General features: G+C 33.9%; 2 protein-coding genes across 2 annotated transcripts; both read right to left on the minus strand.

Annotated features, from left to right (window-relative positions):
- Positions 1–5,527: 5,527 nt before the first annotated feature.
- Positions 5,528–6,073, minus strand: LOC117783742 (protein toll-like). The gene has a single exon (XM_034621286.1). The coding sequence runs from the start codon at positions 6,071–6,073 to the stop codon at positions 5,528–5,530; it is 546 nt and encodes a 181-aa protein (XP_034477177.1).
- Positions 6,074–14,508: 8,435 nt separating this feature from the next.
- Positions 14,509–16,839, minus strand: LOC117783846 (cytochrome P450 9c1). The gene is made up of 2 exons (XM_034621396.1): positions 16,015–16,839; positions 14,509–15,532 (listed from the first exon to the last, which is right to left on the minus strand). The coding sequence occupies exons 1-2, from the start codon at positions 16,741–16,743 to the stop codon at positions 14,660–14,662; spliced, it is 1,602 nt and encodes a 533-aa protein (XP_034477287.1). The 5' UTR covers positions 16,744–16,839; the 3' UTR covers positions 14,509–14,659.
- Positions 16,840–25,688: the final 8,849 nt, after the last annotated feature.

The following is a 25,688-nucleotide window of genomic DNA, read 5'->3' on the forward strand; positions in this document are numbered from 1 at the left end:
AATAAAAGCAATTTATTGTTTGAGTTCACTCAATTGTGCTCAAATGAATCGCAATATTAATAATAATAATAAACTTTTTAATGCGCGTACTGAATGTCATAAATACGCGCTGTGAAAGTGGCCAATGAAGGAAAGGACCAAGAGTTGCAGAGTTGGCCATCTGGAGAGATTTACGAGCCTGTCGCGACTGGGGAATGCGCATAAATAAATTTTCGATGACAATATAAAGAACGGCAATTATTAATGCCTGATGTCAGTTTTGTAATTATTGCGATGGATATCACACTATGTCAGAGAAAAAGATGTTTTATTTCGGCTATAAATATTCTTTAGAAATGATGATATCATAGCTGAAAGCTGAAAGGAATTGCGATTGAATTAAGCACAATTTAATGCCTTTTTTAAGAGGGTATTTTCGAAACTCTTTGCCATTTAAATTGATGACTAGCTTTGCGACTAGTTCACATTGTTAGGCAAGCAATTGGCATTCGAAATGTCACATTTGATGCGTTTTTAAACCAAACACAATTCAAACTGAGCACAAAATTCAACGACAGTTTTATGACGATTTTTAAGTGTGTGCTGCTGTGTGTGTGTGTGTGTGTGAAGTGCGTGTGTGTCGCCTAAGCAGCCCTGGTTGTTGTTTACTCCGAAATGGGCACAGTTTGCAGTTGAAGCGCGCACAGTGGGCAAAACAACACAAGCAGCTGTCAAAAAATTAAGGTAAATCAAATTTATGTTAACAATCAATGTAATAGGGTATAAACAAGTCGTAAATATTTTATGTACGTTACGTTATGAATATGCAAATAATAAAATATAATAATAATAAATAATGTTTATGCCTCTCATTTACTCACACTCAACCTCATCTTCAATAGATGTACTCAGCCAAATATTTACAAGTAATTTGCATTACATTATAATACATCAATGGATATGTGTAGCATAAGTGTGGATATAGGAATATGTCCTGTCTTCTTCTCTCTCTCTCTCTTTCTCTTCTGGCGACAGTAAAGTCAGGATTTTATGGACGCTCACGAGGCATGCGCAAAATACGATTGTGCCAGTGCCCCAGTGCCACGAGTTGCATGCACCGCGACGAGACGTGAGTCCGAAAACAAAACTCAAGTGCTACGAGTACTCCGAAAATTGTAGGCAGCATCCAGATTCATAATTTGAAATGCTCACAATCAGTTGAAGGCAGCACGCCATAGGAAACGCACGTAATGCTTACGTTACGCTTTACGTTACTTAACAGTACATAGTTTACGTTCTTACGCGTGTGATTATAAGTTGTGAGTGTGTGTAGGTTGTGAGTGTGTGTAGGTGTGTGTGTGTGTGTGTAATGGTGTGTGTGGTGTGTGCTTGTGTGTAAGGTAAACGCATTAGCCTCAAAGTGAGCGTGGTTAGCTTTAGGCCACGTTAATTGCGCGCCTTTAGTATTTAACGTACACCTTCTATGGTTTTCATTTAATTTTCTCCTCACTCACAATTAGACATTAAAACGACATCTTCCATTTTGTCTGATTTGTAATATGTAAAGCCGCTTAGTTCGCTTTGTTGTTTATCAATAAATTATAATGGCCTAATGCCAATTGACAGCAACAGCAACATCATGAATAAAATATCAAAAGCATTTTGGCCAAAAACTCTGCACTAAAACGCGTTCTCAGCGTCCTCAACGTTTTCACGTTTTTATCATCAAGAAGAAGAAAAAAATATAAGAAAAACAAAGAAGCAAAGAAAATGAAAACAAATTCATTGGTCTTAGTGATATTGTGATATTCTCCGTATTTAGGGGGAAAATAAAACGACTGCAATGCATTTAAATTTATCAGCAAATGTTGAGAAAAAATCTTGAAACCAATTAAAAAACACTTAAACGTAAACGTATCTGAGATATGTTTTTAACGAGAGTTTTGATTAAAACTAGAATTGCTTTGTGGTTTTTCAAGAATATTTGTAACTTCAAATGTGCATTTCATACTTAAAATTATTTTAATCGAACTTGGTATTGCTTTTGAATATTTTTAAGAATATTTGTAAGTTCAGTTTTACATTTTCAATTTAACTAAAATTTATTTATAATTTTAAATACTGAAATGAAAAGCATAAATGTATAAAAATCATTTATATTTAAAGTTAGATTTAATTTAAATAAGTTAGTTTTAAACAATATTTCCTATAATATTTCAATTAATTTTCCTACAAATATTTGATTACTATATATTTTTAAAGGTTTTAACTACTTTATTTCGTTTGCTTACCTTTACAGCCAGTGATAAACTCATAGTAAAAATATTTTAAATAAAACTATATTTGATATTTTATGTTAGATTTAAATATATAACGTATTTAAATTCAATATAAAACACTTTAATTTAACTAAAAATAATATTTTCGTTTCAAAGCTAATATGAATATAGTTAACTCAATAAGTTCAAACAGTTAATTTTTGTATTTCGTGAAAATATATGTCGTATCTATTTGAAGATTTATAGAATGTATCTTTCACTTTACATAATTTTTACAAAAAGTTTTTTCTTGATTATTATTTTTAATGCCAATTTACAGGGTATCTGATTAGTCATTTTAGTTTGCTTTGTTTTGGTTTTTGAACTGACGCGTTTTATGTTTTTTATATTATCCCTTTTTGCATTTATTAAATATTCAACGTTTATACGCATTCGTGCGTCCTTCTCGCAAATCTCTGCGTGTTGCTCTCTGTCTCTCTCTCTGTCTTCCTCACGCTTCGCCATCTCTTTCTCCTTCTTGTCATTCTCATCCTTTGGCACATTATGAAGTCCTTGGCGACTGTCGGGCGGCTTTGATGTTGTTGCCGCTGCTGTTGAGCTTAGGCTCCAGTGCCAAAAGCGTGTGTATATATTGACAATGTGGCCAAACTGATACAATGTGTGTGTCTACACACACACACACTCAGATACATGCATAAACATTCAGCTGGCTGACTGCCTGATTATCTGTGCCAAAAAAAAAAAAATAAATATATATTTTCGCTGTGGAGCCAACAACTAAACTCAAATCGGGCACTGGGAGATGCGAATCTGACGCGACTCCGCATCCGCGTTCGAGTCCCAGACTCACAGAGTCACAGTCATGTTTATATAATGGTGCGCAAAGCAACTATTAAGTGGGCTGCTTGTTCCTGGACTCTGTTTGTTATTTATTGTAATGCCACAGCAGCAGCATTCATAACCCACTCCTAACCCACACTTTCTCCCCATTTTCCAACACTTTCTCTTGCTTCTTCTTCATCCTCTTCTACTTCATAGTGCCAGAGCGGCCATTAGATTTAATAAAGCAGCGCTGGATAAGTCAGACAATATCAGTTAGTCGCTCTGTTACTCTGGCATAATTATCTGACTGGCTGACTCGAACTTTTGCCCTTAATAGCTCAAAATGACACGAGCTGAAAGTGTCACTCAGATAAGATTAATTATTGGAAAAGTTATGAATTATAATCCAGACAGCAAATTCACAATATTTTGATGGTTTTATTTTATATGTACAAAAATTACTTTCTTTTCCCAATTAAATTTTTCTAGATTTTTAGGGAAAACAATTAAATTGAAATCTTATAATGAATTATAGTAAAAAATATAAAATATTATAAAATATATTTTATTTGTTTTTTTATACTACAACTTATTTCTAATTTAATTATTTTGTATAAATAAATAATTCATTGTCAAATGGAATTGGAAAATTAATTAATTTTGGATGATTAAATTTTTTGCATAAAAGAGTACTATACATTTAAGAAAATGTTTAACATATTTTTTGAAGCCTATACAATTATTTATTAATAGATATTTAACTTTCTTAAGAAATTTACTTACATCAATGACTGTATTATAATTTTTTTAAACTCTTTTAAATCAGTTTAAATATATATTAAATAGGCAAATATAAAATTTATTTTATTTTTATAATTTTTTCTTTTTTGAAATTTAATAATTTAATCATAAACCGTTGGCAGTCTTAGAAAAAAAAAGTGAATTATAAAACTTTATTCCACTACAAGGCTTAGCCAGTCCACATTAATCCAATTATTTTAGGCTAATGTCATTGGGGTTCACACAAAAAGGCGCATTATAAAAAGCGACTGGAAAATGTCATAGAATATTTGTTGTTTAAGCAAATGAGAACAAAACTCAGCTGCGGCAGAGTCATTATACTTATTATCACACCTGTCGTGCCACACACACACACACAGAGGCACAACAAAGCGATTGTCAAAGCTAAAAAAAAAGAATTAAGAAGAACATTCACAACAACAGCAATGCAAAGTGAGAAACGATAAGAACACAAGACAGCAAAACTGAAGGACATCAACTCAAGCAGAGTAAAAGCCAGAACAGGAGCAGGAGCAGGAGCAACTGTGGCAGTGGCAAGGACAACCGTAAAACGACGACAACATTAACTTCATTTACGTCTCGCCACAGTTGAAATAAACGACTTTACGACACTGGCGGATTTTCTAAAAAGTAAGTTGAACACTTCCCATACCCCTCAGCTCCTTGTGCCTTTCACCATTCTCCCCTCTCCACAACTGGCTGCTGGCCAAGGCGATTTCCTTTGGCCTCCTTTTGGTATTTTTTTGCACGTCTGCTTTCTTAGCTGCTTTCACCTGCCACAGGCTGCTGTTCATTAACGCGACGCTCGGATGATGTTAAAAAATAACGCCAGCTGCCAACTACAATAACAACTCAAAAACAACAACAATAAAGAAGTCAACTAGGTGACTTCCGGCAATGTTGACGTTGACGTTGACCGTTGTGCCGACCGGATGTGCCGAGTGTTCAAAGTGTTTGGAGTTTGAGTTTGAGCTCCGTAAATTCCTGAAATTTCGCCTCATTTCAAATTTCCATAAATACCTGAAATTATTGCAATTTGCTGTGCGTTAAGCTAAGTATGCAGCTCACCAGCAAAAGTGCAGAAATTTTAATTTATTATAAACAAATGATAGAAATTAACAAAGAGAACTAAACCCCAAAACTTACTTGGAATTTCTATAGACAAAATATGTGCAAATCCAAAAATGTTTATGTTTAAATGCTACAATAACTTTTTATATCCGTTACTTATCCAATAGGTAATAGGGTATATTGTATGTAATAGGAAGAAGGGGGCATCTTCGACCCTATAAAGTATACATATTCCTGATCAGCATCAACAGCCGAGTAGATATATCTCTGTCTTCCGTCTGTGTGAGCGACTAAAACAAATTAAAATAAAGAACATAAAAATGTCTTAAGTTATATAATTAGCTCGTCTTTAATGATGTAAAAAATTAAATATTTATAAGCTTGGATACTTAACAATATATAAATAATATAATTAAAATTATTTTTGATAGCTAAAATGAATTTACGTTACAATTTTATGTTTTCTTCTGATCTATTCTGTAACCAATGTACTTGTTCTGAAAACATAATAAGTTCAAATAATTAACAATAATTCAGTATTAAAGTAAACATATATATTTACCAATCATAGATATTTATAGTTGACTTTCCTCAATTGCCGGACATTCAGTTAGTGCAGATTGTTCACATTGGACTTCTTTATGGGGCATCGAATACATCAGTTTCCTCCAGAATTGGGGATCATCTCTCCTCAGATACGTATTGTACGTCATGTACCGCTTCAATTCAGGCTCTAGGTTATCCAAGTTAACATTCGGATATAATATGACAAGCAGTCGCTTATTCGGGTCCATCGAAGTGGCTTTAATGGCCGATCGGAACTCAAACATACCCCAAGAAGAATTGACAAAGTTATTGGTCATCAAGATGATAACCCTCTTGGAACATTCAATTGATTCCAGTATGCAGTCCGGAATGGATGCGCCTATCTGCCAGTCCCGTTGATAGAAGCGGAGTTGATATTGGCGAGGTCCTTTCTCCAGTTTATCCAAATACTCCTTTATCAGATCCACATCAACATGTGAAAATGCAAGAAATGCATCAATTTTTAGGACAGTGTCTTCTTTGGGTTCCGGACGGGAAATCCATTTGAAACAAAGATTCCGCTCATAAAGCCACATAAGTATGGAATTCTTGATTAACAGGAATATGTTAATCACGACAGCCAATACAAAAAGAGATCCAAGTATATAATATAGAAGGTTAGATTTACAAACATCTGTTTTATACGAAGTCATCGTATTTATAAACGGTTTTCCATTGCATTTCAAATCTTTACGATCAATGATATCAACCAAATAATTGGTGACGAATTCAAACATATCAATGGCATCGCAATTACATATCCATGGATTTCCCGATAGCTCCAATTGTATTTTACCTGCTCGTCCTGAGAAAAATTCGATTACTTTGTGTTCAAGAAATTGAAGATTGTTGTTACTTAAATCCAAGTAGATTAAATTGGGTGGCAATTGCTCAACAGATATACTTTCCAGATTGTTATTTGACAGATGTAGTTTTTTTATATTCGAATAACCATATAAAGTTCTGTTCGGCAATTGTGTTAAATTATTGTTACGAAAGTAAAGAGATGGAATCCCAGTCATTGGAATAGGCAGCTCTGGAATCTTCGTCATACGTTTATCACAATCTATTACAAACTCATTATCTACAAGGTCAAGAGCGCAGTCGAAACCCTTAGGACATGGTTTTTTATTTTTCCACAAATCTGATTTATAAAAAATCATTGAGTTTATAAATGAATTTCCATTGCACTTTAACAAATCCCGATCAATAATATCATTAGACGAATTGGTGACGAATTCAAACATATCAATGGCATCACAATTACAAATCCATGGATTTTCCGATAAAAATATTTTCATTTTGCCTGCTCGTCCTGAGAGAAATTTGATAGCTTTAGAGTCAAGAAATTGAAGCTTGTTTTGACTTAAATCCAGGTGAGTTAAATTGGGTGGAAATTGTTCAACGGATATACTTGTCAGATTGTTATTAGACAGATAAAGGTATCTTCCATTTGAATAACCATATAAAGTTAAGTTCGGCAATTGCATTAAATATGTGTTATCAAATAATTGGGTTGTGTTCCCAGTTATTGGAATAGGCAGCTTCGGAATCTTCTGAATAGCATTATTACAATCGATTGCAAAGTCATTATCTGCAAGGGAAAGAAAGCAATCGCAGCCCTTGGGACATGGTTTTTTATGTTTATCAACATTTAAGAAGCAAAAAATTAAATAATTGCAAATTAATGCTGTCATATTGCTTTGTGGAAGTTGTAAATCAGAATCTAATTTCAAAAATGTTAAGTTATGTTGTATGATTGGGGACCTGAAAAAGATTGAAATGAATAATTAAACTATAATCTAGTATTCTTAAAATAGTATATATGAACTTACTTTAGCCAGTCAAAATCATTAATCGGTCCTCCTTTTAAAGTCAAATTCCTTAAATTGACTAAGTCTTGAAAATGATCCTTGGTGAGTTTTGTGATGTTGCCGTTAAAAAATCGTATCGTAGTTAAATTTGTCAATCCTTGAAACAGTTGTTGCGGAACTTCAACTTCAGCATCATTATGTGAAAAAAAGAATTCAAATTCCTTCAAATTTTTCATTCCTCTGAGAAGTGTTTCATTAATGTAAGTAGAAATGTAATTCTCATCGTCTCTCGTATACAGTCTTAAATGAAGACGCAGCTCTTCAATCTGAGTTAGATTATTAAAATGGAAATCTTCGCATGCCAAAAACTTTGAGCAAAACTGCAATTCAAGTGTGTTGAGGTATTTAAACTTTTGTAAAAAGTGATTAAAAGGCAGACAATCATAACACTGCTTCCACGTAATGTGCCTTAAGTTAGTGAATTTCGATGATAGAAAATTGAGATCGGGAAAGATTTCAAAATAAATTGTAGATACATCTGTCTTGTTGCATTTTTTGAAGATACGCCTTTGAAAGTCTTCCTCGGTAATGTTGCATTGAACTTTTCGATTGTTAAGTGGACTTTCAAGACAGTAAAGCATTGTCATCTCTTCTTGATCCATCTCCAAATGTCCCTCAATCAAAGGAATATCACATCCTCGATCATATTTTAACATTTCACAATATTCCCCCTCGTGATTCTCTTCCCACACGCAAGAGAAGTTCATTTTATTGCCTTTTAAATGAAAAGCACATTCATTATATAAATTATTTTCCGATGATGGACATGCCGATTCAAGAATGGATTCACATATAATTTGGTAGCTTGGTTTAAAAATTAATTCATTAGCATTAGCATTTTCTATTGCAAAGTACAAGAAAAGCCACAAAATTTTAAGTGCTTTTATCCACATTTGAACAATACTTCCGACTTCGTGGTTGCCAAATCAAATTGAAACTGAGAAACGTTGGGATCAGCTCACTTTTAACATGAAAATATTACTCTTATCAAGAAAGGTCGACAAGGCGACAGCGAATATACCCTAAAATAAATCTGAAATACACGACTCATAGTGTATTTTAAATTTCTTATCTTCAGATAGTTCATCAATAGTTGCAGTAAGAACAAGGTAGACCTATGACTTACTTAATTTCGTGAAAATTCCTTATATTATTTGTATTATTCAATGGTTACAGTGTGTAAATAAACCCATGTACCCTATGGAGGATATTCTCACATACCTCCGACTTATTATTTTGGTATTTAAGAACCATGTGCCGATAACCAAAGGGAATTGAATTTAAAGTAACGGAATTCTCTTAAACAACATAACATTTAATTTGCTTAATTATCAAGTTCTCAATTGTGGTTGACGTATATATAAATATGTGTATATGTGGGAATGCACAATATAAATGTATATAAATATATGCATATTCATAGGGGTGCTTTATATTGGCAAACAGTATTGGGAAAAACAAAAGCCATATAATCACTTAAAGAGAAACAGCTACATAATGAAAATTTCGACCTATTCTTTACCATGTAAATATGCGTGATAAACCAGCAAAAGATTCGGAATTTAAGCAGATTGAACTTTTATACTCGTAACTTGAACGACTTTCAATTAATTTAATCAAAATAGAAGTTTAAAATTTAAAATATATTATCGTATGTAGCTATTTGTATCTTATGGTCCGTTACTCATGCGCCGCGTGGTTGCATGCAAATAAATAAATATATAATTATATTTGCTATCATTTTGTAGCATATTTTGCGGCTGCGCCGTTGGCAAAAGCGATGCACATGAAATGCAGTTTGTCTGTTCTCTTGTCCTCTTCTTCCTTTTGTTCCTCTTATTCCTCTGTTCGCCTGACAAATTGCCGTGGGCACACACAAATCACATGGCAGCCCCCATATGCCACTTGCCACATGCCGCAACACACACATACACACACACAGACAGAGAGAGCAGTTGTTGCACAAATGTGCGGGCACAACAGCTGCTGCAGGTGGCATTAAGGCAGCTTAGGGCTGCGAAAATAGATATATTAAAAGTTGCTTGCTGCCACATGCCACATGCTCCGCGTACCGTAACTGTGACCATGCAACCAAAAAAACAAAAACAAAAAATATATATATATATATATATATAGTGTCATACAAATATGTGGCACATTTACTGCAACTAAAACGTATCACAATCCAAGCCATCATCATGGTTGGCCAAAACGGATTCATGTGTGCAACAGCTATGACAATGACAACAACACACACGAATTTATGCTTGGCCAGGCTCACTCCCTTATTTTTTGTTTTTATGCATTACACAATACTAAGTTATACCCTGTATACAAAAAATTCCTTAAACGGTATTAAAAAACTGATTTTAACAGCAAAACAAAGCCGTGTCCCTAACAACTTAACCTCAATGCGTTTAACTTTATATTACCCATTTAAATTTGATCCACTTGAATTATTTATTTCATCTTTCTCTTAAAAATATGTATCTTCTCTTTAACTATTATCTGACTTCTGCTTAAAGCAAGGCTCATAGCCGTTAAAAAAATTAATTTTTATGATTATTACAGAGTTTTATTTTATCAATCCAATTCAATGGTTATTTTTAATTTAAACATAAATTAATTAATTAATTAAATTATATTATCTATCAATCTTTAAATAATAATTAACATTTATTTTTATTTTTCCAGTCTTGAGCTCTTGAAGACTTCTTGGAATAAACGTCTTTAAAGACTTTTATTTTTGAGAAAAAAATTAAATAAATAGTTGACTGTCTTATTTTCAATATATTTTTGTTTACTGACTGCATTTAGTCGTGTATTAAGTACTACATAAATATAAGTGTATTGGCTGTTTGCAGAGACATTGTAATTATAATCATTTGATATATTTTAAATACAAATTGCCAATGTTTATTTTAGTAATTTTTTTAGTTGACATCTTGATCAATAACAATTATTTTCAATACCTGGCTTAAAGTTGTAACGTAATTCTAGTCGAGCACTCTCTTTTTTTTGTTTTTAAAAAAACACAATCTAAAGTCAGAACCAACCAAAAAGCACTTCAAATTTGTCAGCCGAATGTTTTGCCAACATTTTCAATGTGCGCAGAACGAAATAAGTACATATACAAATTTTAAATAATAATAACAGGCACATTTGTGAAAAAAATTATGTTTATTTTGCTGCTGTAAAACAACTCGAGTTTGTTTCAAGCAGATGAAAAAAAAGAAAACTGCGAAACTTGTAAGAATAACTTGTACTTGAAGGATGCTTGAAATTATGCTCCTTGTGCTCGTTTCACATAAGTTTATGTTCTTTCTTAGTATGCGTACTTATTGAATGTTGAATTTCAAGAGGCTCTAGAGACTTGAGAAAGAAACTGAGAGAAAGACACACCTCGCATACAATTTATATAGTCTGGCAAGTTCCTTGAGCTCAAGGGAAAATACATATAACATAAGAAGTAAAACATTTGTATGCAAGTACTTATATTAATTGTAAATTCAACTTGATTCCACTCGCAAATGAAAGCCACAAGATTAAAGAATAGCACAGAAAAACAATTAAAGTATTCAATTCATAATATTTTTATTTTAGGAGAATAATTATATAAATGTTAGTGAATAGTGCCATAACTAATTTATAAGCGACAGCTGGAAAAGTAACATTAAATAAATCAAATACAAATGCTAAAATAAATGTTAAGTTCTCATTCGTTTATTTGTAGAAGAATTTAATTCTTAGCATTTCCATTTGAATTTAAAATTCACATAAGTATTGGATATTTACTTTTTTGTGTATTAAATTGGCAATATGACTTAAAAAATTCGGCAAATATAATCCTAAAATTAAATTTACAATTTGTAAAAATTAATTCGTTTATTTTTGTTGATTTTACAAAGAAATACATTGTTTTAAACAAAATGTATTTTTACCAATTCAGTTATCTAACACTCAAACTTAATGATTACTTTAAGAAAAATATTTAAAGTTTAATGCTCTGTCTCTGCCTTAATTCAATTTATAAACACAAAACTGGAATTCAAATTTAGTACGCAAAACTAATATTTTGCTTTTTAGCTTATGCTTTTGTAGTATTATATTTAAAATGGCTTTAAGCTTATGCAATGTTGTTTCATTTGGCATTGGAATTAAACAAGAACATATTTACGTTTCGTTTGCAAAAAATAAATTTATGAAACTCAAGAGAATTCTACTGGGTTTTTTTAAGTTTAACAAAGCTCTATTCCTAATGAAAATGCGAATATATGTGGATCTATTTTGATTAGTCGCCTATTTTTAGGCACACAATTCACAATTTTAGGAGCATGCTGTCATTTTTACTCCAGACACGCTCCAAAAACAGAAATGACAAACAATATATACTCATACAAGCACACACATGTATACACACATAGAAATCGACACACATATGTATTGGTAAATGTTATCACTTCGTGTTTATCGTGAACGCATCGCAAGGACAAAGAAACGAAGGCAAAAGAAACTGCGACAATTTCCATTCAGCCAAAATTGTTAGAGTTGAACGTTGAATGTTTTCTCAGCTTTTCCCTTTAGCTTTTTCCTCCTTTCTTTTCCTTCTATTTCTCCCCGTTGTTGTTGTTATTGTGATGACGCCGTTTTGGCTGTTATTATGCTTGGCATTATCATTGTATCGTCCTTGCCACGCCATTTTATTGCTGTTGTTGTTGTTGTGGTTTAAGCCAAGTTCTTGTTTTTGGCCATGTTGCAGCAGCATGCGGGTTAAAGGGTGTTTGCATTGAGGGCGTTTTCTGGCGTCTAACGGTCGCGGCGCCAAAGTTTTCTTTATGACCTCTGTCGGCGAGTAGAAGAATTTGACTTTCCCAACTCCCTCTCCTCCTCGCCCCCCTACCCCTTGCAGTTGTTGGCCAAAATTGATTGATAAGCTTTTGTGAACACTGGAAAAACAGTCGACGGCTTTTGTTTTGTGGTTTCGTCTCGTCTCGTCTGCGAATTTTATGTTGTTTATGCTTACATTTCAAGAGATTACGCATACGCCATGTTCGACTACACTTTGCGAGGCTCATAAAAAAAGAAAGAATTCATTCTTGTTGCAACAACTGCTGTCGTTGACTTTAGTCTTCGTGTTGCAAGTTTCATATGTAGAAACTGATCCCATCCGGTTTCATACACTCCTCGAGGGAAATACGAGTCGTATACTTGACCCCAAAGGACATTAGCAAGCACATGTTGTTCTTGATATTAACAATTGTTATTGCTGTTGTTGTTGTTGTTGTTACTACTGCTGTGGGCTATTAAACAACAAACAAAACTTGAAAATGTTGCCAATAAAAAACCTGCCACTAATTTGACCCACGTTGCAAGTTTTATGAACCACTGGCAAAAGTTAAATATGCGGCTAATTACGTCTGTTACTTTGTGTGAATAATGCTCTCTTTTCCCCCCATCTCTTTCCCCCTCTCTCTCTCTCTCTCTCTCTTTCTCTCTCTCTTCCTCTATATCTTTGTGTATATGCTACGAGCTTATCGCATTTTTTTATTGCGTTCTACAACTCTTTAATGACCAAACGCAAAGCACTTTAGTCCAGCAAATCCCAAATTAAAGCTGAAATTTATAATCTCAGATTTGGGAATATTCCAACTGAAACAATTAAATGTATGGAAAAATATTTAAAAAAATAACAGCAAAATAGCTTCAATTTGTAGCAAATATTTAAAAAATAAAAAAAAAAAAGCGCCATAATTAAATGGAAAATATATTTTTAGAATTTACATAAAAAAATTAAATTATGTTCATATTATGGAAATTAAATTTTTTTAAATAAGTACAAGAGTAGGATAAAATTCCAAAATTAATTAAATAATAATTTTCTTAATATTACATGCACAATAAATCTAGACATTAGATCTTGATCGTCACATAAATCAGATAAGTCTGATAAGTTTTAATAAGATTTGCGAGTTGGAAGTTAAAAGAAAATAATTTTTTTTATCAATATTTAGTACAACAAACAGAAATTTATTAAAATTTATTAAATATTTTATATCCGTATGATATTCAGCATGGAAATCAATTTACTTTTTACAAATTAAACAAAGCTATGCAAGCTATGCAAAACTTTATACGACTCCCAATTGAAATGTTTAGTTATCGTTAACTTCATCTATTAATAATAAATTTTAACAGGAAAATTCAATAATTAACTTTAAATTTCTAAACTCACATAATTTAAATTATTTTATAGTTATAAATTTGATATTATCGTAAGTTCAGCCCCTTTCTACAAATTTACCTACTATGCCTGCTTCTTCTTTTTATATTTACCACCCTGGGAGTAACATTTTTTACGCGGTTTATGACACAAGTGAAATGTAATTCATAATGTACAAAAATTTTAATGCCGCCTGAAAAATAAGGTCCAATAAATAATCCTTAATGTGCCTGTGTGTCCCATGTCCTGCCGTGTGTTTCAGCACCCAACTCCTTCCGCATACATATATGTGTAGGTGTATACTATATATGTATGTAGGTGTATTGTACTCGTATGTTGGCTCGTGTGATTTCGTTTAACACGTCTGTGGTTTCTGTTTCTGCTTCGGTTTCTTCTTGATGTTGTTGTAACCACAGTGGCCCAGTCATAAATATATTTGTTGTTATTGCTGTTGTTGTGACCATCATGTTGTGACAGTGTTATGACGTGGCTGCCACCTACAATGTATAAAAATTGCCACGCAAATTTGTCAGCTTTTCATCGCGATGCGGAGCAACAACAAAATAAAATAAATTGCCTGATTTTTCGCTTTTGTTTTTTTGTCGCATTTTTTTCTCTCATTTATTTTGCATAATTTTATACTTTCTGATAAAAGTTGAATAGCACTAGCTTTGAAAGCACATAATAGCTAGAATGGAGCACAGCATTAAAAGCGCATTAATTTAAAATAAAAATTGACAACTGATTAAAAGCTTTAAGCACAATGAAAATTAATTATTTTGTTCATTGTTTTTTTATTTCACTTAAACTTAAAAAAAATGAACGTTCTATAATTATTTCATTATTTCTTTTTAATTAGATTGGAGAACTAGAGTTATTTTTTTAATTTTCTTCATCAGTTTATCAATGAAAATTATATTTATTTTATATATTAAAATTATAATAGTTATGTTCAGTATCTTTAAGTTAAAAACACCTTAGGAACTGTGAGCAGCCATTGGGTTATTGGTAATTAATTAGCTTGTTTGTCAGTCAGCTATTGGCCTTGGCTCAAAGCGACACCAGAACATTTCTCGGGGCTCCATTCGAAAACCGGTAATGCTGCCCATCATGTCCTGTGTTGTACGCTCCGCGGGCAGCAGGTGGAATCTGAGGACAAGCTGATAAATGAGCGATTTGACCTCCATTAGAGCCAGGCGATTGCCAATGCAACTGCGTTGGCCAATGCCAAAGGGCAAATACGTAAATGGCCGAAGTTCGTGTTTGTGCTCATCATCAAAGCGTTCAGGTCGAAACTCCTCAGGCTCCTCGAAGTTATCCGGATCGTAGTGCAGTGCCACAATGGGTATATGGACCAGTTCATCCTTGCGTAACTTTAACAACAATTCTCCCGCCTCGTCCCGCAGCTCAAAGTCATTGGAACACAGGCGATCGATGACAATCGCTGGTGGCCACTTGCGCAGTGACTCCGAGATGACACAATCCAGATACTTCATGCCCATTAAACTGTCATAGTCAAGGGGCTTGCCCCCGAGTCGCTGCTCCACCTCCAAGATCTCCTCGTAAAGCGTCTGTTGCACTCGTGGATTCATTAACAACTCGTGGGTGGTGAAGCTCAGGCAGGTGGAGACTGTCTCGAAGCCAGCCGAAAAGAATAGCAGGCACTGTGCCAGCAAATCCTCATCATTGAATTCAGCTCCATTCGTTGGCTGCTCCTCTCCATCTCCCTCTCCCTCTTTCTGTTTCTCCTGTTGCTCCTTAAACTGACGCTGTGCCTCCATCAGCTGCTGAATCATGTCCGGACGCACAATCTTCTGCTCCCTTCGTTCTTGCATGGCGCCAAAGACCAAACGCTTGAAATAGGCCACGTTGTCCATGTCCATGGGAGGCACTCGGAGCGCCTAAAATAAGAGTTAAAAGGTGTTTAAGCAACTGCGGACTATTTTCAGAGTTTGGATTTCTAATAAGTTTTGAGAAATCATTTTAATTTTTTTTTAGGTTGAGAAAACTTAAACATTGCATTTCAAAAGAAAAGAATCCTATAATAATATGCTTTACTACACAGATAAAAAAGTGAACTTAATAGACCTATTCTGCCTTTTAAGTGAAGGATCTCAAATAGTCTAAGATTAGGGACTGAAAATACTTTCAAATTTAAAAATGTTTTTGTAATTTTTTTTTTTTCATTTGTCCTATTTGCATTATAATTCTTGACATTAAAAATTTAAAATTGTTTATAATCAATATAATGCAACATATTTGTAAATATCCATAGACTCTACAAATATTTTTTTTTTTTTTACAGTTTAACTTTCAAATTTTATTTTAGTTTAATTTAATTAATTTTTCAATTGTTATTCTTAAAGTCTTTAGGTTTAATTACCTTCATTAGTCGCGGCAGGAGAATAAAGAGCAGAATCTTGAGTCCACCCCAAAAACTGAACTGTGAGACCCTTTGACCAAGGGTGAAGAATTCATTCTGTTGATCCACAAAACTGTTCACCTGAATGCCAAAGGCGGCGGTGGCAATCACATCGTTGGTATAGCGCTTGAAGAATTCCTTCAGCTCCAACTCGACTCCCACGCGATTCTTCTCCTGCAGTTGTCGCTCCACATATTGTACCGCCTCCACGTTGCACGCATGGATCAGCTCGAACATGAGGCGTATTTTGGCACCTGTAAATGTGGGTGTCAATGTGTGACGCATCTGCTTCCAGCGTTGATCTCTCAGTGAGAGCAGAGATTTCGACATGACCGAACGGTTCCCAGTGGCGCTGTCATCGGTGATTCCCTGGCGATGATTGGTGAAGTTGTCGAAATGCTTAATGCCCACCTGGCGTATAAGTTCCGCATCTGCCAGGTAATAGAGAGGCTCGCTCAGATTGTATACCCCATAGATTTTGTGCTGCTTCAGCTGCTGATGAAGTTCAATGCTGTGACGCAAGTAGGAACCACTTCCCATTAGCACCGATAGCGGCACATTCCCCACCAGCGGCTTGGGCGGCAAATGTGCCACGCCCCGCTTTGAAAAGTAATCAAAACCCGAGACCGTCCATTTGTACAGCAACGCACCAATAATCGTGAGCAAAAAAAATACTTCAATGAGCGCCATTGCGGAGAGAGCGGGGGGAAAGACGCACGGCAGCAGTTCAACTCTTAAGAATGCCGATCACCGTCTTACTTCACCGACCGCTGAGACCTCACTGAACCAAGCAGCTGTTTACTCTCCACCACAAATATACTCCACTACAATCCACTCACAATTTCACACATGCAAAGAGCGAGAGCGCGAGAGAGCGCCGGCAACTGCTTGGAGAGAGCGTGAATGCGAGCACGTGAAGAAAAAAAAAACCAAGAAAGCGCACACAAGGCAAAAACAACAAACATTTGTTTGGCTTTAAAAAGAGCAAGTAAATATATAAAAAATATGTTTGTACATATTTGTTTATCAGTCAATAAAATATTCAAAATGTGAAATGAAACTAAAAATCAAAGCACAATAACTGCGATAAATATATAAATGTCTATATGTAAATAGCAAAAGGATTATTTACGTGCCTCTGAGTGTGTGAGTGATCGTTTTAGCCGCTCACTCTCTCGCTCTCTGAAGTTATATCACATGCATTTCATTAGTTGACTTTGCTGAGAGCGATAACATCACATGACGCACTAATTATTGCAATCGATTTTAAAGTAAAACTTTATAAAATGAATATTGAGATATAACTTCTGCTAAAACATGTAAATAATGTGCATATTGAATTTGCATTTAAATAAACACTCATCAAGAGTGCATTGCATGCATTGTGTGTGTGATGTGCAAGCAGGGCAACTGCTTGCTAATTTAAGTATCTTTTTGATGATGATAAAGTATCTTACATTTATATAGATAAAGTATCTGTTAGTCCCCTTTGTGACTATTTCACATGCTCATTTATTTTTGAAACAACTACTTAACTTATAAAGGAAATCCCAATAGAATTTCAAGAAGCCTTTCCAACATTTCATATGCATTAATTAAATTTAATGCCAAAGTAAAATTGACAATATACGGAAATATCATGCAGTTGATAGATAGACTTCTTATTTACATATAAATTGAAATTAATGAGTGCGTCTGTATCAAATATAATATTCAGCATGTGTTCCTTCTGCTTCCAAACTCCCAACTGATTTGTCATCGCAAACTGAGACTGTCAACCACATTCAATGGCACAAACTAATTTCAACATTAATCCCCTTAAGTGACTCAACTATTTATAGTAAAGGACTTGGCAAACAAGCTATCAAAAATATGTGACAACAGCAGGTGCAACACTCGGTGGTGCGATGACTACGTGCCCCACTAATATATAGTACCTATAGTACCAAAAATCCGTTGCCAGCTGAAATCAAATGAAAGTTTTGTTACTTGCTTTTCTATGAAACTGATTTCTGTACTTGATTCTTTAAAGAGGGCAGTTTAATAAGTAGACCGAAAATAAAACCTACATAGCAAAAAAAAATCATTTTAAAATTCAAGCTTAAAATGTTTGATTTTAGCTGTATTTTTCAAGTACGTATTCAGGATTGTATTTCTAAATTAAGACAATACACGAATAAAAAGAAAACGATCTTAAATATTAAATCTAAAAAAAAAAAGTACAGAGCACCGAAAATCAAAATATTTCTGAATAAAAATTATGCTTGAATGCAGTATTTTGTACTTGGTTTAAGAATATTCGGGATTACCATACTTCTGACACAACATTAGATTGATTTTAACCCTGGATTTCTTCAAGGATTTTTTAAACAGCTCTCGCATATTGAAAATGGTTTCAGCTAGAAAACTTGGCTATGCTTTCAGTTTAGCACTAATTCTTACCAAAGCCAGCTAGGTCAAATGCTGTTGACCAGAATGTGGACAGAGAGTCTCTGAAGTCTTTGTGTAATCAAATCACGTCTTAAACAAATGACAAAATTTAGTTGCATTTAGTGAATATTTAGTGCGCCTCTATGTGTGTATTTTTGACTATGTGGGTGTGTGTGTGTGTGTGGTATTTGAGCACGCGCCAAGCAGTTGAAAGTTCTAAAGAAATGAGAAATTATTGCAGTTGACTTTTGGAAGAAATAGGCAAAGAGAGATAAAAGCGCAGAAAATCAAATGTGTCTGCAAAAATGCAAATGATATTTGATTTTAGCTTGAAGACAAAATAACTATCACTCCCTCTATATAAATATATATATGTATATATATATATATATATTTATATATGTTTATATCTGTGTTTATCTCTGTCTATCTCAATCGCTGAAGCGTGCTTATCTCAATCTCAAACTGAAAAGCGAATAAATGCAGAGTAAGTGAGTCAAAAACAACGGCAATGAGTGATTGTTTTGCGCGCTGAAGGCATTCACCAGATGCCTTTATTGTTAAGAAAATATTCCCAAGAAATAGCGACAACATTGCGAATAAGTGAAAAAGCTTTGCCGAGAGTGCCCGACTTTCGAAACTTTCTAAGTGAACAAAATTTAAATGCAGAATAAATTTAGAGGCAAAATCATGATCAAAATGACATTCCGATTCAAAATTGTTTTACTTTTGACAAAGTTATGAGAGATCAAAGTTTTTGAAAAGGAAAATTTGGATGATTATGACTTACTGTCAAAAAAATGAAATTTTCTTACTGAAAAAATTGAAATGCAGAATTAATTTGGAGACCAATTCATAATTAAATGATATTCGAAATGTAAATCGGTTGAGTTTTGACAAAGTTATGCGAAATTTATTGAAAAAGAGGCCAAATCATGAATATAATGACATTCCGCTTAAAAATCGGTCAAATTTTGACAAAAGTTAAGAGTTCAATGATTTGAAAAATATCCTCCTTATGTCTATTACATAGCTTACACCAGCTTGTTATACACTTCGGTACAGGGTATAAAAAAATGCGCCAAAAGCACTCCACAATTTGAGAAAGTTCCAGGGAAAAGTAAAGAGAATGAGATGCAGTGGTGAAATTGATAAAACACAGAAATATATCTAATGTGTTTACATTGGCAGCAAACCAACAAAAGAAAAAGAAAAAGACAAAATACAGAGACTTGAAAGAAAGAAAAAAGAATATTTTTTACCACGCACTTGAAGTTTTTTGTACACTTCATCGCCGTGTCCTGTGTCCTATCGTCCTGCTGTCCTGCTATCGTCCTGTCTTCAGGTCCAGCCAGCTGCTCTTGTCCTTGGGGTCAGACATTTTGTTGAATTGGCCGTTCTCGTTGTCCTGATGTTTTTCGGTGCTCAGTTCTTGTTCTTTTTCCTGCTTTCTGTTTTATGTGCCATTTCCATTAGACTTGAAGTGTGCCGCAAGACTTGAAAGTGAACTGGCCCTCAAGGTCCTTATCGTGGGTGCATTTCTCACACTCATTTTGGACATTTTTTTTAGCTGCTTTCTTGTTCTCTTATCATTGTTGTTTGCTGTTCACTTTTAACCTGGCCAAATCCAATATTGTTGTACTCGAATCAAAGCAAATGTTATGACATTGCTGCCAATTAGTCGAAATGTTTTGCTTTAATTAATTACGACTAATAACTGCTCTTCAATAACAGGACATGAGGTACCACAAAATAACAACAACAACACAAGACATGTGACTGCGACAACATTTGCTTAGCTTCATGTAAATTTTGCCCTTAGCCAAATATGTATGTGTGTGTGTGTGTGCTTTGTGGGTATGTGTTTGTTGTGTGTGTGTTGTAAACACGCACTTGGCATATTTCTTAAATAATGTTTATCTCCTTTCGAGTGCCAGCTGGCCTCAAACATAAATACCTCACATTTCAAATGTTCCCCTTATTCTCTTCTCCTTTTCTCCAGTTCCTTTCTTGTTGCTCTCTTGATTGCCTCAGAATTTGAAAGAGCAAACCCTTGGAGAATTTATTTGCTGGCTTTTCATTACAAGTGTGTAAAAATCTGGGTGTATTTTTTTTTTTTAGTCCTCAGATCTTTCAAATTGAAATATTTTGGGTATTTCCTAACCTAACCTCTAAGTTATGGGCCCTGAGTTCCTGAGCTCGGACGCTCTTAAGTACACTGAAGAAAAAAGTTTTAGACAAAAATTGTTCTTTTGAAAAATAAAAATTAGTAATTTTAGGAGCTTCAGAAATTTTCTAGAAATTTAAGAAAAAATTAAGAAAACCAAAATAAGGAATAATGTTATTAGAAAATAAAAATTGGGGAAGACAAAAGTAAGAAAAGTCATAGTCAAAAATATTTATATTATTATTGATTTTTAATTTTGGCTTATGAACGTCTTACTACCAATGTCTTAAAGTTTCATAAGCTTCAGAATTAATCTAAAAATTGAACCAGCAAAACCTTTTTTTTTAGTATTTTAATCTAATAGTTAAATTACATTTCTTGAGTTTAGAAACTGATTTTTCAGTCCATATAGGGCATTTATTTTAGATCAACCATAATTTTGTTAGCTTGCAGACACGTGCCAAAGCATTGCGAACAGATTGGGCTAAAGTATTTTATATTTTTCTGTTGTGGATTATTATTGCAAATGCAAATGCCGCTTATCGGCTTGAGCGCATTACGTATACGCCAAGTTGTGCTCAATAAAACAGAAATAATATGCAAACAGCTGAACAACTGAATAACTGACCAGCTGGTATAATGGAAATATCCATGGCAACATCCAATCTAAATCCGCTGTGAATAACTGCTTATTGGAATGCCAAAAATATTTCGATAATCGCTCCATAAAAGGCTTACAGAACTGCATAATGGGGTAAATGCCGTTACTCACACACACACACATTAAGAACTCGGGATTTGTTTGCATAAAATGTTAATTTATTGGCTTTCTGCCAATTTCACCGGATACATTTTATGTTATGTTATTATTGTTATTATTGTTATTGGAAATCTCGCAACGCTTGTAGCTTAAAATGTTGATATGCATTTCAGGCTTTAGATTTATATTGGAAAACAAAGGCCACAACATGATAGACCACACATTGTTTGTATTGTAGTTTTCTATTTAAGTTACAATACATATAAATAAAATATCTGCATGAAAATAAATATATATTTCTCAAATGAAAATCTTCTATATTTGTTTTGCATTTTGTTGTTGCTAGCGAGAGAGGGAGGGAAGATGGGGAGAGGGAGAGGAAGAGGGAGACACACCTGCGTATACGTGACCTTTCAATTTATGTGAGCATCGAAGCAAATCGATAACATTTTTATGACCAGTCGCAGGACTTTCTTACTCCATATGGACATGCCTGTGGTAACGTCATATCCTCCATTTTTCATACTCCACCCTCTTTCGCAGTTTTTCCCTAACTCTCGCTCTAAATTCGATATCGGATTTTGCCTGCAGCACTCGAAAATTGCCTGACAAATATTTGCCACCCGGAACTGGCGATAACGCGTTTTTCCACAAGCCTTGCTCAAGTTTTCCTGCCCAAAAAAATAATGGAAAATACAGGCACCCAAACATTGGTAATTTTAATGAATTTAGAGATTGACATTTAAGCTTCTAGCTCTATTACTCCATTATATTTGACAATCTTGAATTTATTTTGAAAATCAAAATTAAGGGAAATTGAAAAACTATTGAGACAAATTTAATAGCTTATTATATTTGTGTACCCAAATTTTGAAACTAAGTAAACGAAAATATTTTGCAAATTAATGCTTAAAATAATATACTTTATTTTTCATTAAATTAAACTGAGCATTGTGAATAACTAAATATTTATAAACTTGAATCTTTAACAATTTAGATTTAAATGCATCAGTTTCCGCCAGTATTGAGGGTCATCTCTTCTCAGACACGTGTTGTACGTCATGTACCGCTTCAGCTCGGGTTCTAGGTTATCCAAGTTAACATTCGGATATAATATGACAAGCAGTCGCTTGTTCGGGTCAATCGAACTCAAACATACCCCAAGAAGAATTGACAAAGTTATTGGTCATCAAGATGATAACCCTCTTGGAACATTCAATTGATTCCAGTATGCAGTATCCGGAATGGATGCGCCTATCTTCCAGTCCCGTTGATAGAAGCGGAGTTGATATTGGCGATGTCCTTTCTCCAGTTTATCCAAATACTCCTTTATTAGATCGATATCAACATGTGGGTTCCGGCCGGGAAATCCATTTGAAAAAAACAAAGATTCCGCTCATAAAGCCACAAAGTTAAATTTTTTAAAAAACCTCTCATTATTTTATATTTTTCTATCTATAATTCATAGTTTACATAAAACTAAAACAGTGGACAAATAACAATGAAATTAATATGTAAAATAATTTTATAGGCTTAAGCAAAAAGAAGAAAATAAAATTATTTTTTTTTAGAACCAAACTTGGAATTAAAATCTTGATCTTTAAATTTCAACAAAATTATTTGAGGTTTGCAGTCTTGATTCAAGTATCGTTCAATTCCAATAAAAATAAATTTTATCTGTAATTTGAAAATGGTTGAAGCGTAAAGTTCTTAAGCCTTGACAAAAAATATTGCTGACTGACTGAACTAGCCGTTAGTTAGTCACCAAGTGGACAGTTTGCGTCACAAATCATAGTCAAAGTCAGACTATCACACTCTCATATGTCAGCCGTCTGTGTGTGTGTGTGAGGGGATGAGTGTGTGTATTGGGGGTATGCACACTCATTCCAATACATGTCCTTTGCCTAAGCGCTGATTATGACAAATATGCCACGCTTCAGTAGCTGCGATATGCTTTCCCCCCTGCGGCGAGAGTGTGAGAGGGATGAAGAGAGAGTAGGGGTATTCTCGACCCGAAATTCGACCCAGAAAAGCGCTTATTGTGATTCGCTTGACTTGTTTGCCTTTTCGTCGCTCGGGCATTTTACGCAAATCCTAAAATAAATACAAGTTTTATTATTAGCATGCTTAGGACACGACGCGCCCCAAACAAATAATATAAAATAAAATAAACCAAAGCCAGGCACATTTTTGTGTTGGAAAACGTAGCGAGGGGATCCCCCTCAATATATATATATAAAGTATATATTTTTTTGGCTACTAATGACACTCCTTCAGGTCGAGAACCGAGCTTAGGGATTGTCTGGAACAGCGTGTCAACAATTATAATGTGCAAATTGTTTGATGTATGTCACCTGCCACATTTGCTTTATTGCCGCTCATTAGAAATGCTCACAGCGAGGCAACTTTAGTTGGGATACCACAAAATAACAGCAACAAAAACAACAAAAAAAACAACACATATGAAGACCCAAGCTAGAGCAACAACAACAACAACAACAATAGCAGTAACAATAAATGACAACAATCACACCTTACATTAATAGCTGCTTCCTTGATGTGTGTAATACTAGGGATACACTGCGAGAAATGCAGAAATCGCAATGACGTGTTTAAGAAATCAGACAAAAAATAAATCTGTATAAAAATAAAAATTTCAATTAATTTTAATGATCAATTTGATGTGAAAGAGATTAATTTTTATTTTACATATATTTTATCAAACAAATTTTTATTTACACATAATAATAGAATTTAAATTTTTATTGGAAAACCATTCAAAAGCTCGGATTAAGAAATATATCGGAAAAATATTATCGGTTTAAATAAGAAAGTTTTAAATAAAGCTTATTTTGCATGATTTTTATTGATCCCTCCCGATAACTCCCGATTTCTCACAGTGTACGAAGTAAGGTTTTCCTATTTTTGGCTTCAACACATATTAGTTTTGCTAGCTTTTGACCCCCATATGCCATATCATGTGGAGTAGAGTTAGCTGCGATTAATGGCAGCACATCCAAAAGATTTCGCTGTCTGGCTTTATCGGATTTATTCGGGAGATCAACTGTTGTGACATTTTGATGAATGGAATCATTCGTGAGCGCATCCTGAGACACAATGGCTCAAAGCTCTTATTTCGGATTTAGTAAGCAAATGAGTACAAATACTCATACCCAAACTCAAACTCATACTCACACTCGTTTATTGCCTGACCTTGTCGTAATGAAAAATTCCCCTCAGCAATTTAGACACATGATTTTGCATAATAATTTATAATATATACAAATTGTCTAACGGAACAATTGACAACGGTAAAGTGTGAGTGTTTATTACAAACATTGCGTATACGCCAGCGAGTTGTTTAAAGCTTTTTTTCATCTAGCTTTGTCGCTGGCATGAATAAAAACAATCAACGAGCTTAAAAGCAGACCAACAATGGCATCCATAACTAAGCTTCGCTCTAACCCCAAAAAATACAAAAAAAAAAGGAAAAGGAATAAGGATTATTTTTGATTATTTTGCGTGCCTCAAAACAAATTTGTAGCTTTGTCCATTGTTAGTATTTGGGCTGGTTAAGCGGACAGAGATAACATTCAGAACTGACAAACGCATTGTCAGTGCCCAAAGCAGAGACAAAAAAAGAGAGATATACTCGTCTATATACAATCGTATACAGTCGTACATAAGTGAGGATTTTAATGGAGCAGGGAATGAGCCACAACCTGCTGCTGTTCATTTCAATGAACTGCCTTTTTAGAGTAATTTTATCAGGACCCAGACAGACAAGGTCTCAGCTCACTTTGCTTTTGCAGCCAGAGTTATTAAAAGGGTTGTTTGTTTTTAAATATATATATTTTTTAACTTTAAAAATTCAAAATACTCATTAAATTTTTAAAAGCCTAAAAAGAAGCTTTGAGCAACTTTCATTCAGTTTAATTAGCGCTATAAAATTATTTATCTTAAATAATATTTCTTAATTTGTAGAAAAACAAATCAAAATATTAACTAAAAACACTTTAAAGCTAAAATAGTTTAAGCGAAAGTCTTGAGCTACTTTCAGTGAGTTTTATAAGTTTATACAAATTATATTACTGTGTTACTTAAAACCATATTTCTTACATATTTAAAGGAGAAATCTAACTATTATTAAAATTAAATTAAAAACATTTTTGTATATAAGCTTAAACGGAAACTTTTTTTAGTCAGTTTAATAAGATACAAATTATTGCATCTACTAAAAAAATGTTTATACGAATTTTTAAGCAACTTTCTGTCAAT

The sequence above is a fragment of the Drosophila innubila genome (genome assembly GCF_004354385.1).
Source record: "Drosophila innubila isolate TH190305 chromosome 2R unlocalized genomic scaffold, UK_Dinn_1.0 1_C_2R, whole genome shotgun sequence".
NCBI classification, from domain to species: domain Eukaryota; kingdom Metazoa; phylum Arthropoda; class Insecta; order Diptera; family Drosophilidae; genus Drosophila; species Drosophila innubila.